We start from the raw sequence: 18,740 nt of genomic DNA on the forward strand, positions 1-18,740 counted from the left end.
AGGAGGAGAAATGATTGTGGAAGAATGATACTGTGAGATAAAAATGGGAATAGAGTGGCTGATGCAGAGGACATAGTGGAATTGTTCAATGAACACTTTATAGGTGTATTTCATCCTGGAGGAGTAAATTTTAATACTAGAGGAATAGGGCAGGTTTGAGGTTTAGAGGTGCAGGAGGAGAATGTGTTCCAAATACTGGGTACTCTGGATGTAGTAAAGCTGTGGGACTAGATAGTATTTCACCACGAGTTTTAAGAGAATGTGCTAAGGAACTGACAGCTCCTTTGACCTGGCTTTTCAGTGAAAGTCTGACTACAGGAAAGGTGCCCAGGGAATGGAAGGAAGGTAAGATTGCATAAGGATAGAAGACTAGAAGTGTCTAGTTATAGGCCAGTTTGTGTCATCAGTAGTTGTTAAGATCTTGGAGAAATTAGTTAGGAACCATATACAACATTGGGCAGATGAGGGTAATGTTATCTTTGAGAGTCAACATGGATTTGTGAGGGGACGCTTTGGTTTTAGTAATATGCTAGCCTTTTATAATAAAGTTACAAGAGCAGTAGATGAGGGAAAGGCATATACTGCCATTTTCTTGGATTTAGTGAAAGCATCTGACAGGGTGCCACATGATAAGCCGATATTTATTTTGCCATACATGAGTCTGGATGTCAGATTGGTCAACTGGATTCAGGATTGGCTGTTCGATAGGAATCAGAGAGTTGTGTATGGTGGAACAGTTTCAAGGAGGCAGAGAGCTACAAGTGGGGTCCCACAGGGCTCAGTACTGGGACCTATATTGTTTAACCTTTATATCAATGACATTGTCAGTGGATTGCAAGGAGATATTCAGTTGTTTGTGGATGATGCAAAGCTGGGAAGGATTAATAGTAATAGTGCTAATGTGGTAGCCATGCAAGAGGATTTGAATAAGCTAGATGGATGGGCAAATGAATGGGGGTGTCGGTTTAATGCAGCAAAATGTAAGGTCTTGAGGTTTGGGACACATCGATGGGACACTGCATACTATTGGAGGAAGTAGAGGAGACAAGAGATCTGGGGTTGATGATTGATGGAAACCTGAAATTTGGGGGACATATTGCAGGGGTGGTGAGGGTGGCACAGAGGATTGCTGCAATGGTGAGAGGGATGCTGACCTGCAGAGATAAGAGTTATCATTCCGTTGTATAAGGCCCGGATCGGACCACACTTGGACTATTGTTCTAAGATTTGATCCCCAGGATTTGAAGGGGGATAAATTAACTGTGGAAAGGGTTCAGAGGCGGATAACAAAGACAGTTTCAGGACTGTACAACGTTTGTTATGAGGATCGGCTGAGGGAATGTGGACTGCAGAGTTTGGTGGATAGAAGAAGGAGAGGTGATATGATTGAGACTTTTAAACTGTTGAGAGGTAGTTACAGGGTTGACACTGGGGAGTTCTTTCGTTTGGTTGAATAGCAGGAAAGAGTAATGACAAGGGGCCATCCCTGGAAGTTACGAAAGGAAACTGTGAGAAAGAGGGTGAGGAGTAGTTTCTTTGCATGGAGGGTTGTTGAACCATGGAATGCATTGCCTGATGGAGTGGTGAGATCGAGATCAGTCGATGAGTTTAAGGAGTGGTATGATAGATGTTGTGTTTCCTATGAGGGACCTCCTACGTTGAGTCTTGTTAGACTTGTGTTTCCTGGGAAGGACCTCCCGCGATGAGTCTTTTGACTCCTTGGAGGCCTAAATAATAATAATAATATGGTGTCATTACTTTGTTGTCTGCAAGGATAGAAAAATCAGAACTCAATAATGGACACAGGAAGTTAAAGAGGCAGTGAAGGCAAAGAAGAAAGCATATCAAAATCTCCCGGAAAATAAATCAGCTTGTACTCTTTGAGAATACAGAGACAAAAAAAAAAAAAAAAAAAAAAAATACTGTGTAAAACTAGCTTAACAAAAGTCATGGAATGCTTTGGTAAGAACATAGAAAATGAATATCAGGAAGGTGGCAAGATATTCTGGAGGCTGTTGAAAAAGCTCAGAAATTCAGGAAAGTATGCTGTAAAAGGAATTAGAGATGATAAAGATGACATGGAAACTGGAGAAAGATATCATTAATGTATGGAGTAATTACTTTGAAAAATCTCAAAATCACTGCACTGCATATTTCAAAATACCTGGACAGATGGATGAGTTCCAGATATTGGAGTAGAGCTGTCATATCAGCTCTCATATTTTCACTTTATGACAGATATAGTTGGGAAATCATGGGAATATAGCAAAGATCTGTATTTAAGTTTTGTTGATCTGGAAAAGGCATATGACAAGGTTCCAAGAGAAAATCTTCAAAATGCTACAGTTATATGTTGTCAATGGGGCATTATATCAAGCAATACTTAGTCTTTATATGAGTTGTAAGTCAGCAGTTAGAATTGAATGAAGTACAGGAAGATAGTTTGATGTTAAATCTGGTGTCAGACAAGGCTGTACATTATCCACTCTGTTATTCATTATCTATATGGATCACATTATGAAGGAAAGTGGTATTAAGCATGATATATCAAAATTGCGGATGTTAATCTCAGGTCTTTACTTTATACGAATGATATACTTTATACTTTGAAATAAATCTGGTAGAAGTTTGCAAGATTCCCTGACTAAATTGAATAACTGTTGTAATAGATTTGGTATAAAGATCAGCAATTACAATACAGAGACAGAGATAATTAAAATAGGTAGAAGCATTGAAAATGTGAACTGCATTATGAACAGGGAACCTATAGAACAAGTAAAACATTTCAGCTACTTTGGCACGATGTTTAGTGAAAATGGTAAATTAAATATGGAAATAGACAACAGAATCAACAAAGCCACTATGGTAGGAAGTCAACTGAATAAATTTATATGGAATAAGAGAGAAATTAATAAAAACACTAAATTAGCTGTATACAAGACTGTATTTAAGCCAATTTTAACTCATGGATCTGAGATCCAAATAAAACACTAGACCAAAGACTAGAGACCACAGATATGATAGTCCTGAGAAAGATTAGGGGCATGAACAGATGGCATCAGTGGCAGTATCATATTAAAAATGAGGATATTAGGAAAAAACTTGACATTGTTGGCATCCAGAAATGTGTTAGCAGAGCTGATCTCAGGTGTGGTATGGTCACTTAAACAGAATGAGAAAGGAAAGATTAGCAAAACAAATGTTCTCTGCCAGGTTTGCAGGAAAAAGACCCAGAGGAAGACCTAGATATATTTGGTTTGACACAGTAAAAAGTGCCTTAGAAGATAGAAGTATAAGATCTGATAATGTTAGAGTCTTGACAGGTAACAGATTGATTTGGAGGAAAATTGTAGATAGGAAGTTAATACTGTACACCCTCAGATGCAAGACCCTTGGACACTTCTGCGCATGTGAGGAGGAGAATCCATTCCAATATTAGGGTAATCAATGCGTTTTGTGGGATGAGTGTTTATTATTATATATTATTATTATAAAGAAAATTTGCTTTTCTTTTATGAAAATTGTAGTTCTTAAAGTAGTAACTATTTTGCTTGTACAACAGCTGGAAAATTTACATATAAAGCACGTGATTTCGTGTGACCAATTCTTACATCCTTATTTCTTTCTCTCCTTCAGCATGAATTGACTATTCTTGGCACATTGCCAGGCTCGGTTCTATGAAGTGTGGACATGCAATAATGATATAAGTTTTTTTATCTAGTACTATCATAATATATTATCATTATCAAATTCCTGATATGTACCCTGAAGGGGTGTACAGGGTACATATCAGGAATTTGATGATGATAATATATTATTAACATCCAGTTAATAATAATAATAGTAAACATCTGTTGTAGTCATGTAAGCACATGTTAAAAAAATTATGGAATTTATCTGTTTCTTCCTTAGTACAAGGTCATTGGGGAAGAGAAGAAAAGATTGGTTAACAGTATTCAAAACTGATGTATTGTGTAGTAGATGTTTATTTACCTGTATCTCAATTACAGCTGATTAAACTGTGGTTACTTCTCAAAACTTTGAGATAGGTCATGCATTCAGAAAAGTTGAGATTCAGATGGCATTATAAAGTTTCAAAGAATGGGCAATCAATTTTAAATTTACTTTAGTGCAGAATATTGGTTTGATTCCAAAAAACTGGGTGTCCAGTGTCATTGGCATAGTAAGCAAGGCCGGATTAATCAGCTTCCAAGAATTTGATGTAGTCTTGATTTTCTGCTATGTTGATATTAGAATCCAGAAACAATGGTACTACCTCAGATTCTTCAAATCTGGTAAGGTTGGTATTGCTTACAATGCCTGATAGCAGATATTGTTCTTTGAAATCCAATCAATATTCAGCACTGAAATAGACTTAAGCATTGAGTGTTCCTTGAAACATACGAAACTCTACAACACCATCCAGTCAGCTATTCTGATTGCATGCCTATCTCTGGGAAAGTAATCACTAATAGTTCTGTTCATGTTTTATAATGAATGAAAATTAATTTATGTAATCCTGTGTTGATTACAAAAATTAATCATTGTTTCCTGTGATTAGTATATTCTCCTGTTTTACTGTTTACTCAGCCTAATAATAATAAGAAGAATTTTATTTTATTATAATTTTTATTATGTTATTATAATATAATAATATAGTTCATTGGTTTTTCAGGAGAATGGTGCTAATAAGCATGTTCTTGTACATGCTCAGCTGTGACTGAGACTTGATTTGTAAACACACAAGATATGGCTTTTTTTTTTTTTTTTTTAATTTGATTCCCACCTGTATAAAAAGTAGTAAAACTATAGTATATTTAATACCATGAGAAGGCTAAGGATCTTTTTATAATTTTTTTTTTTTATTTATTTATTTTTTGCATAATACAGAAACCCTGCTCTAGAGACCAAACTTGGAACTTTTTCAGACCTCCAGTGAGCAGGATGGTGGTCTCATATTATTATTATTATTATTATTCAGGCCTCCATGGAGTCAAAAGATTCATCGTGGGAGGTCCTTTCTAAGAAACACAAGTCTATCAAGACTCATCGAAGGAAGTCCCTCCTAGGAAACACAGTCTATCATACCACTCCTAAAATGCATTGACCGTTCTCGCTCTCACCACTCCATCAGGCACCGCATTCCATGGTTCATCCACCCTCAATGCAAAGAAACCACTCCTCACCCTCTTTCTCACAGTTTCCTTTCGTAACTTCCAGGGATGGCCCCTTGTCGTGACTCTTTCCTGCTGTTCAACCAAGTGAAAGAACTCCCCAGTGTCAATCCTGTAACCACCTCTCAACAGTTTAAGTCTCAATCATATCACCTCTCCTTCTTCTATCCACCAAACTCTGTAGTCCACATTCCCTCAGCCGATCCTCATAACTAACATGGTACAGTCCTGAAACCATCTTTGTTATCCACCTTTGTACCTTTTCCACAGTTAATTTATCCCCCTCAAATCCTGGGGACCAGATCTGAGAACAATAGCCTAAGTGTGGTCTGATCAGAGTCTTATACAACGGAATGATAACCATTTTATCTCTGCAGGTCAGTGTCCTTCTCATTATTGCAGCAATCCTCTGCGTTACCTTCACTACCTTTGCAATATGTCCCCTAAATTTCAGGTTTCTATCAATCATCAATCCCAGATCTCTTGTCTCCCTTGCTTGCTCCAGTGTAACTCCTCCCATAGAGTATGCAGTGTCCCATCGATGTGTCCCAAACCTCAAGACCTTACATTTTGCTGCAGTAAACTGATACCTCCCCCTATTCATTTGCCCATCTATCTAGCTTATTCAAATCCTCTTGCAGGGCTACCACATCTGCACTATTACTAATAACCCTTCCCAGCTTCGCATCATCCGCAAACAACCAAATATCCCCTTGGAATCCATGGACAATGTCATTGATATAAAGGTTAAACAATATTGGTCCCAGTACTGAGCCCTTGTGGAATCCCCACTTGAAATTCACCCTCTGATAAAATTACTAAAGCATAAATGACAGACTAGTAAAGGAGCCAGTATTATTGGTCCTAAAACTTTTAAAGAATCATTCTTTACATGTGTTTAAAACTATAAATAATGGTTAATATGTGTAATAAATATTATTATTATTATTAGCTTTTATATTTTGTCAATTACAAAAGTATCAACAGAGAGAGAGAGAGAGAGAGAGAGATTGCTAAGAAATGGCAAAACAATACTAAAAATTATAAAAATCAAGTGGATATTTGATCCAGCATTATTTCAAAGCCGAATGTTGAAACTATGAAAGTTTCAAAAAATAAGTTGACCAGAGAGCTTACAGGAATACACCCACTGGCATTTACGAGTTGCCCTAGCACACACCGCTTTAGAAAATATGCATACTGCCCAGGCATCCATAATTATTCACTTTCCAATTTGGTCCATTTTTTAAGGTTTCACTGGCCTGACAGCTGGTTAGTTATCATGGGAGACTAATCAGAAACCTTAGGAGAATAAAAACTCTTTCAATATTAAGAAACTTGAAGCTTCGAAGAGGTGTATTTTTGCAAAATAAAGACTTATTGTTACATAGACCATATATTTATAACGTACTTATGTTCTTACAAATTGCCTACCGGTTTCGCTAGTAACTGACTAGCTTTCTCAAGGCTTGCATAGTACAAAAAAAGGTAAATGCAGAAAAGGTTTAAAAAATACAAAGGACCGTTAGTATCTGTTAGGTAGCTAGTGTGACACTTTCGCGTGACATAACTACTCGGCATCATGAACACGCGTTACATGCACACGCATAATATGATTATTTGCGTACTGTAGCTCTGTTGAACTGAGGGAGTTAATTAGATTTTTCCAGGTATCGTTCAGAATGGCCCTTGATTTCTGTTTAGATTACTTCCCGTACGTAGTACAACTGCCGCTCCTTTAAACACTCGATGTCTGTAATCCTCGTCTATGTAGGGCATGGAGCTGTTATTCCAGTCTATAGTGTGGTTCGAAGTTGAAAAGTGATGTGCCAATCCTGAGGTGATCATTCTGTTGTGATTAACATCGCCTACATGTTCTTTCTGTCTTATTTCAAGGGGCCATTCCGAACGATACCTGGAAAAATCTAATTAACTCCCTCAGTTCAACAGAGCTACAGTACGCGAATAGGTGTATTTTTGGTAAATGAACTCTCAGTCAGTGCATAAAAGCATTTACTAAAATATTTCAATACTAAGGAACTTGAAACATCGAAGAGGTGTATTTTTCGTAAGCGAACTCTCGGTCATTGTGTAAAAGTATTTACTAAAATATAGTATTCAGCATAAAGTAAAGTATTTTAGCAATACTAAAAAAACAAAGGTGACATTAAAAAACTCACCTGATTAGCTTACTGGTTAACATGCTTGAAAACGATACATTTTAACCAACATGCTGTGACTACCACAGTCTGGGTGTTTCTTTCTCTTTTTTCTCTCTTTTTTTTTTAAACGTTTTACCATTTCTTAGCTCTCCCTCTCTCTCTCTCGCTCACTCTCAATACCATTGTAACCAACAAATTATAAGAGCCAATAGATCGTCTTTATTACTTATGTTAACTATTTACTCATATTTTTAGATACATGTATGTCTGACTTGCATGATTCTTTAAAATGTTTAGGACCAATAATACTGGCTCCTTCACTGCTCTGCCATTTTATGTTTTTATAATTTTATCTGTTGGTAATAAGAATACCATATTACACTATATATACTTATCCTTTTAGCACAAAGTTCTCATGCTGGAATTTAAAAAAAAAAGTATAAAATATTCCACCTTTTTATTTTTAAATGCAAAACGCAAAGTAAATAAAGATACCATGAAATCTGCAATCTTGCACTCCCAGTTAGTTGTGAGTACCTTAGAAATGGCAAGTCAGAATATCACAGTACTGATAATCTTGGTCTTATAATCATGTCTTATTATTTTATTTTTTTTTTTTATGGTTAAATTACCACATGGCATCATTTTGAAATATTGGGATTCCAAATTAATCATGCACACTACTGTTTTATTTTTAATTTAATTCCTATTGTTATCCGTTAGTTGTACTGATTTATTTATATATTCACGTGGGGTCCCCCCCCCCCGACTGCCCCTTAGGACTGATTGAGCCCTCCTAATGAGGGATTAAGTACTATATTCTATGACTGTAGCCTGTGTGTTCACAGGGCCAGTTTGCCTGCTTGTGGAATGAACCCCAGATAAACTGGGGGAAAAACCCTTGCTGTTCACTCCCAAGACTGGCTAACTTGTCTATGGCTGAGAAAGATCCTTGAGCTCCTCACGTCGTCAGCAGGAATCGAACCTAGGACACTCCTTCCCCAGGTATATGGTTGCAAAGCGCATAGCCACTAGGCTAACTGCGCAGAACAGTTGTACTGATGATGTCTTATGATACGTAAGACAAAATGTTTACATAATAAAAAAAAGTTATGTACTGTGGCAGACATGTTATTCTATAGTTATAATTTTGAAATATTGTTTCCCCTCACCAGTAGGCAGAAACCTATTGATTAGTATACTAGCAACCTGAAAGTTGATGGGTAAAAGCCACCTATAACAGCACAAGAAAGTGATATTAAATTATTTCTGTTACTGTTAAGACAAAAGAACCTCATTCTGTAATTTATAGAAATTAAAAAAGTATGAAGTATTCTATTTTCATAGAGATCTCTGAATCTCCATTTGAAAATATTATTATTATTATTATTATATAGGAACTTCTATAGAGAGCGAAGACATGATTTCGCTCTCTATAGTTTGTATAGGCTTCCTGATTACAGGAAGCCCATACAAACCTTATCGGTGCTTATCATATCTCTAAACTTTTTCACTGACAAAGCACTCATAATTACATCTGGCAGTCCATTCCATTCATTCATCACTCTCTCTTCCTCTCTCCAAGTAAAAAAAAAAAAATCTAGTCAAACCAGTCTTGTTTATGTCAAACTTGCTCATCTTTCATGGGTTGTTTTTTCCCATTTTTCATACATTGGAAAATTCATCATATACTATGTAAAATCTAATTTTTAACTTAAATGTGTCTGTCATATTCCCCCATCTTTTCCTCTATCAACAAAACTTTTCAGTCTATTCTTATAGAGAGCACTGTGCAAACCATTTTGGGCAGGTCCTCTCTAACTTTCACAAGAATGGTATATCATGGCTTATAAAGAGGGATAATAACCTCCTTATCTCTACTTATCAAAATTTACTATCATGAAGTTTTTGCTTTAACTGGAATATAATGCAATTTGCAATTAATACCACTTTCTTGCTCTCTGACATTAGGTTTCTGCTTACCACTGAGGTATTCCAGTAATTTGAAATATGTACCATCTGGTTGTGGAATTCTAAAAATGAATTATAATATGCAATTATGTAGGCATTTTGAATGGCATGTTGGTGTGGTTCATATGCACAGCTAATATCATTTTGTTTTACACTTTGTGTTCATGATAAAAAAGCTGAATTGAATATTTTGCAATTGCATAATATAAAGAGAAAATAATGACAAGTCAGTATTACATCAGTCTGGCAAGTGATGCTTTGCTAATTTTGATAGTTTGTATCAGGTTATTATTATTATTATTATTGTGTGGGTACCTCCATGGAGTTCAAAGACTCATTGCGAGAGACCCAAACTATTCATACACATCATCTATCATACCTCTCCTTGAACTCACTAACAGACAGAGCACTCACAACTGATTCAGGCAACCCATTCCACTCGTTCACAACTCTCCAAGCAAAAAAATCTAGTCTTCACACCCCTACTTAACCATACATTTATCCAACTTCCAGGTATGACCCCATGTTCTGGCCCCTCCAGCCAGGTGCTGAAACCTTTCCCCTGCATCAATCTTATAAAACCCTTTAAGTAACTTAAATGTTTCTATCACATCTCCCTTTTTTTCTACTATCATCCAACTTCTGCAATTCGCACACACACACACACACACACTCTCAATCTATCCTTATAGGGAAGAGCATTCCACAGACCACTCACTATCTTGGTTGCTAACCTCTTAATTTTCTCTGCTGCTTTCTCATCCCAAAGAAACCTAGGCGACGCCACTTGAGCAAGTAATCTGCACGTGGGTATATCAAGGCCTCAAAAAGAGGAATAACAACTTCCTTATCTCTACTTGTTAAAATGTTCTTCAATAGCCAAGTGATCATATGGACTACCTTAGCAATCTCAGTAATATACCTTCTAAACTTTAACTCTGTCTATCACCACCCCTAAATTTCTAGCTTCATCTATTTCCTTGAGTACAGTGCCATCAATGTGATACACAACTTGTAATCTATTTCTCCCAAAATGCATTACTTTACAAATTCTTCTTATTAAACTGATACTCATTATGTTTTGCCCATACTGAGAGTTTATTTAAATCGTTAACAACTGAATATTTCCTTTCTGGTTATTTCCTATATCATTTATGTACAAAATAAGCAGCAATGGTCCCAGCACTGAATCTTGCAGCACACCAATAGTTGCCTGATTTTGCCTCAATTCTGCCTCTCCATATATCACTTTTTGATATCTGTCCAGAAATTACCCTCTTATCCACTTAACCAGTGTCATATCCATCCTCATTTGTTCCAGTTTGCATAACAGAGTTCCATGTGGTATTCTGTCAAGTGCCTTTGCAAAATTCAGCAGAATCATTGTGTAGCCATTTCCTTTATCCAACTCTGCTGTTACTCTATTATAAAAAGTTAGTAAATTACTAAGACATGACCAGCCATTCACTAAGCCATGTTGCTCCTCATACAGTATCATTTTATCTAGCCATTCTTTAATTCTGTTTTTGACCAATTTTTCCAGTACTTTTATCACAATACCTGAGATATTGATTAGTCTATAATTTGCTACTGCAGTCTTAGAACCTCGCTTATGCAAGGGAATTATTTTGCCTCTTCCAGCAACTGCTTTGCATCCTCCTTCATAGAATACTTCTTGCCTCTCAAATCATTTGTGCCAACCAAGACAATCAATTCCTTCACCTTAGCTTTTTGCATCTGGATGGTGTGACTAATATCGTGAATTTTTGCACCAGGGAAACATGATTTTGTTACACTTTCATAACGTACTCTCCTGATCATTGAATCGCCATACGTAATTTTCTCCTGAACTGTTTTTCTTGTTTGTTCACTCATTCTTTATTATTACTTTGTACCACCAGCTTCCTTCTCTTTTCAACCCTGCTAATATCTTGGCTGTTCTGCAATTTGTCAATTTCACACTTTGTCCTGTGAAAGATAACATTGAAGCATGCTGTTTCTTTATTAATGTCTGTTTCATTCTCCTTTATTTTCACAACTGCATGTTTGACAATAATAACATCATTTTCCATCCTACCCTCGATACTGTCCTCTCTATTAACATTTGCTGCGTTCTCATCACCTAATAGAAACTATTGATATAACTTGCTTTTGAAACATTTAATGCACTCTCTCTCTCTCTCTCTCTCTCTCCAGTTCCAATTTGCTTCCACATATCCTTTAATTTTCTCGACGAGTACATTTCACACACACTGCACTACACAAAATCCGGCAGATTCAAATCACTCAACAATGTGGTCTTTACCACCATTGTTCTACCATGCATTGGCATATACTGACAGTATTGTATTCAAATAAAAATATATACAAGATTTACTTACAAACTAAATAGTTCTTTAGTATCAATCAATCCCACACCCATTTAAATCAAAAACTACAATAAGTTAGGCTAATATTATCAACTAAAATACGAAAAAGTTTCTTATCCTTCAGATGCACTGAAACCACTCTACATGCGCACACACACACACACAATATCTTCCTTCTTTCCAATCTATATCTTCCTAGTTGAAATAATAATCACTTGACCTGTACTCATTGTACTAATTTGGTGATGCATGACTTCCAGATCATCCATGGAACTCCCTGTCTTATATTTTTAGAAACTGTGTTATTACTATTATTGGATTAGAAACCAAAATGAAAATGTTTGTCACTGCTTACCTAAATCATGCTGGAAGTCTGTAATGTTATAAATAAAAATATAGTCCATATTTCATTGCATCCTTGAAAGGAATTTGATAGTAACAGTGAATCAGCTTACTGATCAGATAATTGAATGACTGACAGGTAAAGTTGCAGTATGCTCTACCAGAAGTCATTTGTCATACTATAACCCATGGAAGAGAGCACTGCATTATAGAACATGATGGATGTAGAATACAATATGCTATATACCTACAGACTCCTATATAGAAACAGATTTTTTCATAAGTACTGATAAATTTACAGAAAACTATAATTAAGCATTTACTGATTTATCTATCCATTATTGCATTTTCTTATTTAACTGTGCTTGAAATACTTTTGTTTGTGGTCGTCACTGAAATTCACCAGCATTATTGTTTATTTTATAGGTGTAGCAAGTTTGCATTTGATGATATACGAGAAGTACATAAACGCCGATATTTGTTGCAGGTATTAAATATTCCTAAAAAGTTCAAAATATATATTGTATAACCACATCAGTTTACACACACACACACACACCATATAATAATTTTGTCCTTCATGTGACTACTGCATGGTATCAAAAAACATTGATTTTAATTATGCCATTCAAGAATATTTTGACAGATCAGATCAAATACAGAAAAGTTGGTCATCTTACTTAAAATTCTTGTTTGTACTCTTGACAACTGTTGCTTTATTTGTTTCTTTTATTACTATTGCTCTATATACTTATAGTAATGATGTTTATTACATTAATGTGATAGTATCTGGAGGTAAAGAAAATAAATTTCATGATTTTTTGAGATATAAGCTACATTAAGCAGTATATATATATATATATATATATATATATATATATATAACAAAGAGCATACAAGGATCAAGAGTCTTGGATTAATCATTGGAGGATGTTACTACAAATGTGTTGAATCTGCCTCCATTTGGTGCAACTAACAATGAACTAATTACCTTGGTGGTTGCCAGCTATATGAGAACTTCTATGAAGAAAGGATATGTGTTGAACTACAAGCTGGTGGTTATGAATAACTCAGGCAGCTTGCAGTAGCAACATGGAATGAAGAGTTGAGTTGGGTAAAAAAGAGATCAATGCTGCTTAGATTATATTCAAGAGCTATCTAGCAGAAGCATTGTCTAAATCATTCCAAGAGTCAGAAGGTTAAATAAGGCACATGTGAAATGAATGAAAGAAGAGAGGAAGAAGGCATTATGGAGGCAGCATAAAATGAGTGGTAATAATCAGTTGTTTGAAGAGTACAGAAAACAAGCAAGGAAGGTAGCAAAAGTGTGAGCAGACTTAGCTAAGCTTGAAGCTGAAAAACCTTAACAATTCTTTCAGTATCTAGCCAGCAGAAGAAGAAGAAGAATGATTATAGAAGGATGGTATCAGTCAGTGTTAATGGTAAAAGCATAACCACTGCACTGTGTTGAAATATTAAATGCATGGTTCATAAAGGTATTTTATCCCTGTGAATGTGATGTAATGTGGAGTTTGAATTCAGTGGAATTGGAGGAGGAGGAGAGACAGCCTGTGACTGAGCAGGAAATATATGGGGAATTGTGTAAACTTGATATTAATAAAGCTGTGAAACTTGATGATATATCACTGTGTGATTAAGGGAATGTGCAAGAGATTTGACATCTACCTTGACATTCCCATTCCATTCATGTATCGTCTCCTGTCTAGGAGGTTGACTACCATGATGTGACTCATGGTTAACTACGGGTGTAATGACATGTGGTGAGGACCCTATCTCTTCCACATATTGTCGTAAGTATTCATGACTAATCCGTGTGTGTTCACGGGGCCGGTTTGCCTGTTCTGAGGGATGGAAAACCCGAGTTTCCAGGTGAAAAAAACCTCTACCTCCGTATGAGACTGGTTAACTCGCCTTTAGTCGAAATAGACCAGATAAAGATTCCTCACGTCATAGACAGGAATCGAACCCAGGTCTTTCTGACCAAAGTGCTTCATCTATACTGACTGAGCTATGGAGATGCCTTGACATACTTGTTTAATATAAGTTTTACACTGTGCAACCAGGTCGGCCTGTCCAAGTGTAAGCAAACAAAATTCACATGTGAAGTATCTTCATAACTAAGCTACTTGTAATCACAAATGGTTGACTTCACATCAGTTGCCTTAGTGTCCTATAAAGCAAAGCACACTCCCTTTCTGTCATGTATATTGCTATATATTATGGGAAGGGTCACTACCCATCCCAGTTTGGAATTTTATTGAGGTCTTTACAATGGTGATCTATACTCAGGAAGATACCAAAATTAATGCAGAAATCAAATATTTTTCCTATACAAGTAGTAAAATGGTGTACCACCATATTTTTAAACTACTCTTGATCAGAGATAGTTATAGAAAATTTTTGCTTTCTTTAGGATACTCTGGATGTCAATAAAGCAATGGAACTTGATGGAATTTTACCATAGGTTTTGAGAGAATGTGCTAAAGAACTGACAGCTCTATTGACCTAGCTTTTCAATGAAAGTCTGGCCAAGCGAAAGATACCCAAGGAGGGTAAGATAGTGCCATTGCATAAGAGTGGTAGCAGACTGGAAGTGTCAAATTATAGACCAGTTTGTGATTCATCAGTAGTTGTTAAGATCTTAGAGAAATTAGTGAGGGACCATGTACAGCTTTGGGCAGGCTAGGGTAATGGTATCTGTGAGAGTCAACACGGATTTGTTAAGGGGCACTCTTGCTGTAGTAATATGATTACCTTTTATAATAAAATAACAAGAGCAGTTGATGAGGGAAAGGTACATTCTGCCATTTTTTTTGGATTTTACAAAGGCATTAATGTTTACTGACTAAATTTTTTTATTTACATTGGAGTATAGGATTAAAATAAGAATATAATTTCTTGTCCATTATAATTTACTTACTTGAAGTAGAAAAATCCATCAAAGGCTTGATATGTGGAAAGGCAGCAGGAGTGGATGATATTCGACCAGAAATGCTAAAGTATGGTGGTATGAAAGTCTTACTGTGGCTGCACTGCATTGTTCAGAAGGTGTGGACAGAGGGATGAATTCCCAATGATTGGAGTAGAGCTCTCATAGTACCCATATATAAAAAGGGAAATAAAACTGAATGTGAGAATTACAAAGGTATTTCCCTACTGAGTGTTCCTAGTAAGATTTATGCTAGTATACTTGAGAAATGGTTGAGAAGAATTGTAGAAGAAAAGCTTGGTGAAGAACAAGCTGGATTCAGGCCAAAGAGAGGCTGTCAGGATCTGATCTTCACTTTATGACAAATAGTCAAGAAATCATGGGAATATAACAAAGATCTGTATTTAAGTTTTGTTGATCTGGAAAAGGCATATGACAAAGTGCCAAGAGAGAGAAGCTATTCAATACGCTATAGTTATATGGTGTCAATGGGGCATAATATCAAGCAATACTTAGTCTTTATTTGAGTTGTAAATCAGCAGTTAGGATTGAAGGAAATACAGGAAAATGGTTTAATGCACATATGGGCAACCCGCAGGCCGGATCCGGCCCTCTACTTCTTTTGATCCAGCCCTAATCTATTTCAGCGAAGTTTGTCTGATTCATGGTGGGAGAAAACATGGTGTGTTTTACTAACTCACATTAAGCTAACGTTGTATGACTTGCGCAAAACACACTATGTTTTCTCCAACCAAGGTCTCTTTCTCACTTTGACTAGCGGCGTGTGTGAACGTGTTGCAACATGTCAGTTCAGTACTTGTGTTGGTGTTGTGCTTTGTTCAGTGCCTGCATTGATGTTATGATCTGTGCCTGCATTGATGTTGTGTTCTGTTCAGTGCCTGTGGTGTAGAAGACAGTTTTGTTTGACAGTTCTGAATATCACTTATAAATTTGGGACAATGTCACGGGTTATTGCAAAAAAAAGAAAAATAGATGCAGAGAATCATCAATTTCAAGACAACTGGACGGAGAATTATTATTTTATTCTGAATAAAGGTTTGTCTGTATGTTTGCTGTGCAACGAATCTGTATCAGTCAACAAAGAATACAACTTGAAGAGACACTTTACTTTGAGACATGCAGATCACCAAAAATTGATGGACAACTACAAAAAGATGAAATACAGAAGTTGAAGAAGAACTTGGATACCCAGCAGCAGATGTTCAACAAGCAAAGTATGCAGCACCACAGCATTGTCAAAGCTAGCTTTGTTGTAAGCGAAAAAATGGCTTAGAAAGTTAAGCATTAAGTCATTTGGTGAAGGAGAATTATCAAAGAATGTCTGCTGGATGTTGTAAGTATAATATGTCCTGAAAAGAAAAAAGACTTCGAGAATATTGATTTGTTGAGACGTACTGTTGTCCGACAGATAGAAATTATGGCTGATGATATCAAAAAAAGTTTAAAAGAGAAGATTGCTAGATTGGAAGCATTTTCAATTGCTTTGGATGACGGCACCGATGCCTCCAATACAGCACAACTAGCAATATTTTTTCGAGGAGTTGATGTGGATTTCAAGGAGGCATTTTAAGGATTCTCTTGATGGTTTTTGTTTCGTATCCATTCTGTGGATACAAAACAAATCCATTCTGAGAATTTGTGTTAAGTATTTTAGTTCTTCTTTACATCTTTCTTGTGTGCTGGAGATATTGTATGCTCTGTCTTGAAGAGTTTTAATTAAGCTTATTTTTTGTGAAGGATGGTGGTGTGAGGTTGCATTTAGAAATCTTCCAGTCCTAACAAAAGAGGAGAATAATCTTTTACTTAAGGGTTTTAACTTCGCCATAACCCCACATTTCCTTACAAAAATTGATATCATAGCCCAAATAGAAAAAGGAATTAGAAATCTACTGGACAACACGGCAGATCTTATCCGTATAGAAAGTACAGTTTTACTAATTAAAAAGCAGATTACCTCGTAGGAATATACCTTACAATGAATACGTTTGCCTTAAAAAGTTAAAGGATGACAAAAATATTGTCATAATAAAAGCAGATAAAGGCAACGCAACTATCGTTTTAAATGCTACAGAATATGATAACAAAATGAAAAGTCTTCTGGAAGATACCAACACCTACAAACCCATAGACAGAGACCCGACTTGGCCTACACACAAAAAAACAAATGATCTAATAAAAAAAATGCCTCTTTGGACGGAAGAACTTAAAAAATACTTACAATCAAAACATCCTTTGATACCAAGAATATATGGTGTTCCAAAGATCCATAAGACAGATATACCTTTAAGACCAATAGTAGATGGAAGAGATTCACCGACTTCCAACTTGGCGAAATACCTCACCAACATGATCTCACAACATATAGGAAAAACATCTTCCTTCATAAAAAATAGTAAACATTTCATAGAAAAAGTGAAAGATATACATATTGGTCCAACAGATATCTTAGCAAGTCTCAACATTATCAGCTTGTTTACAAACGTCCCGAGACAAGAAATTTTGAATCTCCTAGAAGACCTCTTCCCTCCGGACATCTTGAATCTTTTTAAACATTGTATAAACAATACTTTTTTCACCTATAAAGATAGAATCTGGGAACAAAAAGAAGAACTGGCCATGGGTTCATCATTATCACCGATATTAGCAAACCTATTTATGGAAAAATTTGAAAACAATGCTCTTAAGAATTACCATAAAAAACCGAAAATATGGCTACGCTATGTGGACAATATTTTCATCATATTCAGTGGAACAGCAGATGAACTTATCAATTTTAAAGATTATCTCAACAATTTGCACAACACCATAAAATTCACTTTAGAACAAGAAAAAAATAAAAAACTTCCTTTTCTATATTCTATTAGAAGTTAATGAAGAAAGTAAACTCTCCTTCTCAGTATATAGGAAGCCAACAAACACTGGAAGATTTCTAAATGCAACCTCACACCACCATCCTTCACAAAAAATAAGCTTAATTAAAACTCTTCGAGACAGAGCATACAATATCTCCAGCACACAAGAAAGATGTAATGAAGAACTAAAATACTTAAAACAAATCCTCCAACAGAATGGGTACGAAACAAAAACCATCAAGAGAATCCTTAAAATGCCTCCAGCTAACAACACAATAAAACAGGATTACAAAAACGCAATCTCGCTTCCTTATATCAAAAATGTTACAGATAAGCTAGCCAAATTAATGAACAAACACAACATAAAAGTAGCCTTCCTTCCTTCCTATGGAAAAAATCTCAAGATTCCTACATCCACCAAAACCACCTCATCATCCTCTTAAAAAACCAGGAGTCTACAAAAGCCATTACTCTTGCGGGATTTGCTACGTAGGACAGACAGGAAGATCTGGAGAAATACGCATGGCTAAACACCAAAAAGACGTACAATACAAAAGAGAACAAAAAAATGGGTCTTGCTTTCCATACCACTTCCACTGGACACGATGTACTCTGGCATAAAATGACGATGTGATACATAGAAAACAACAGTTATATAAGAAAATTTAAAGAATCTGCTAATATGCTAAAAAACCCAACCCAATGCAATAAAAATCAAGGTTTAATTCTCCAAGTTTGGTCAGCTCTAATAAAAAATCTACCTCAATCTGAGCTCGGACTCTATGAACGAGAACAAGAACACGTGACATCATCCAGTATTGTTCAACGTCAATAATGTTATATATCTGCATTCTGTTATTTGAGTTTTATGAATAGCCAGATGGTTATGATTTGTATTT

The 18,740-nt window shown here is 35.9% G+C and overlaps 1 protein-coding gene across 3 annotated transcripts in view; it reads left to right on the forward strand.

Annotated features, from left to right (window-relative positions):
• The window catches only part of bchs (WD repeat and FYVE domain containing 3 bchs), a 1,305,514-nt gene that overhangs the window by 944,556 nt on the left and 342,218 nt on the right, over positions 1-18,740 (forward strand). For all 3 annotated transcript variants that reach the window (XM_090399415.1, XM_090399420.1, XM_090399430.1), the window contains exon 51: positions 12,445-12,505. In XM_090399415.1, the coding sequence (XP_090255541.1) occupies positions 12,445-12,505 (61 nt within the window). The remainder of the gene's footprint in view (positions 1-12,444; positions 12,506-18,740) is intronic.

The sequence above is a fragment of the Typopeltis vanoorti genome, chromosome 1, assembly GCF_054136105.1.
Source record: "Typopeltis vanoorti isolate ZY-2024b chromosome 1, IOZ_Tvanoo_1.0, whole genome shotgun sequence".
Taxonomy (NCBI): Eukaryota; Metazoa; Arthropoda; class Arachnida; order Uropygi; family Thelyphonidae; genus Typopeltis; species Typopeltis vanoorti.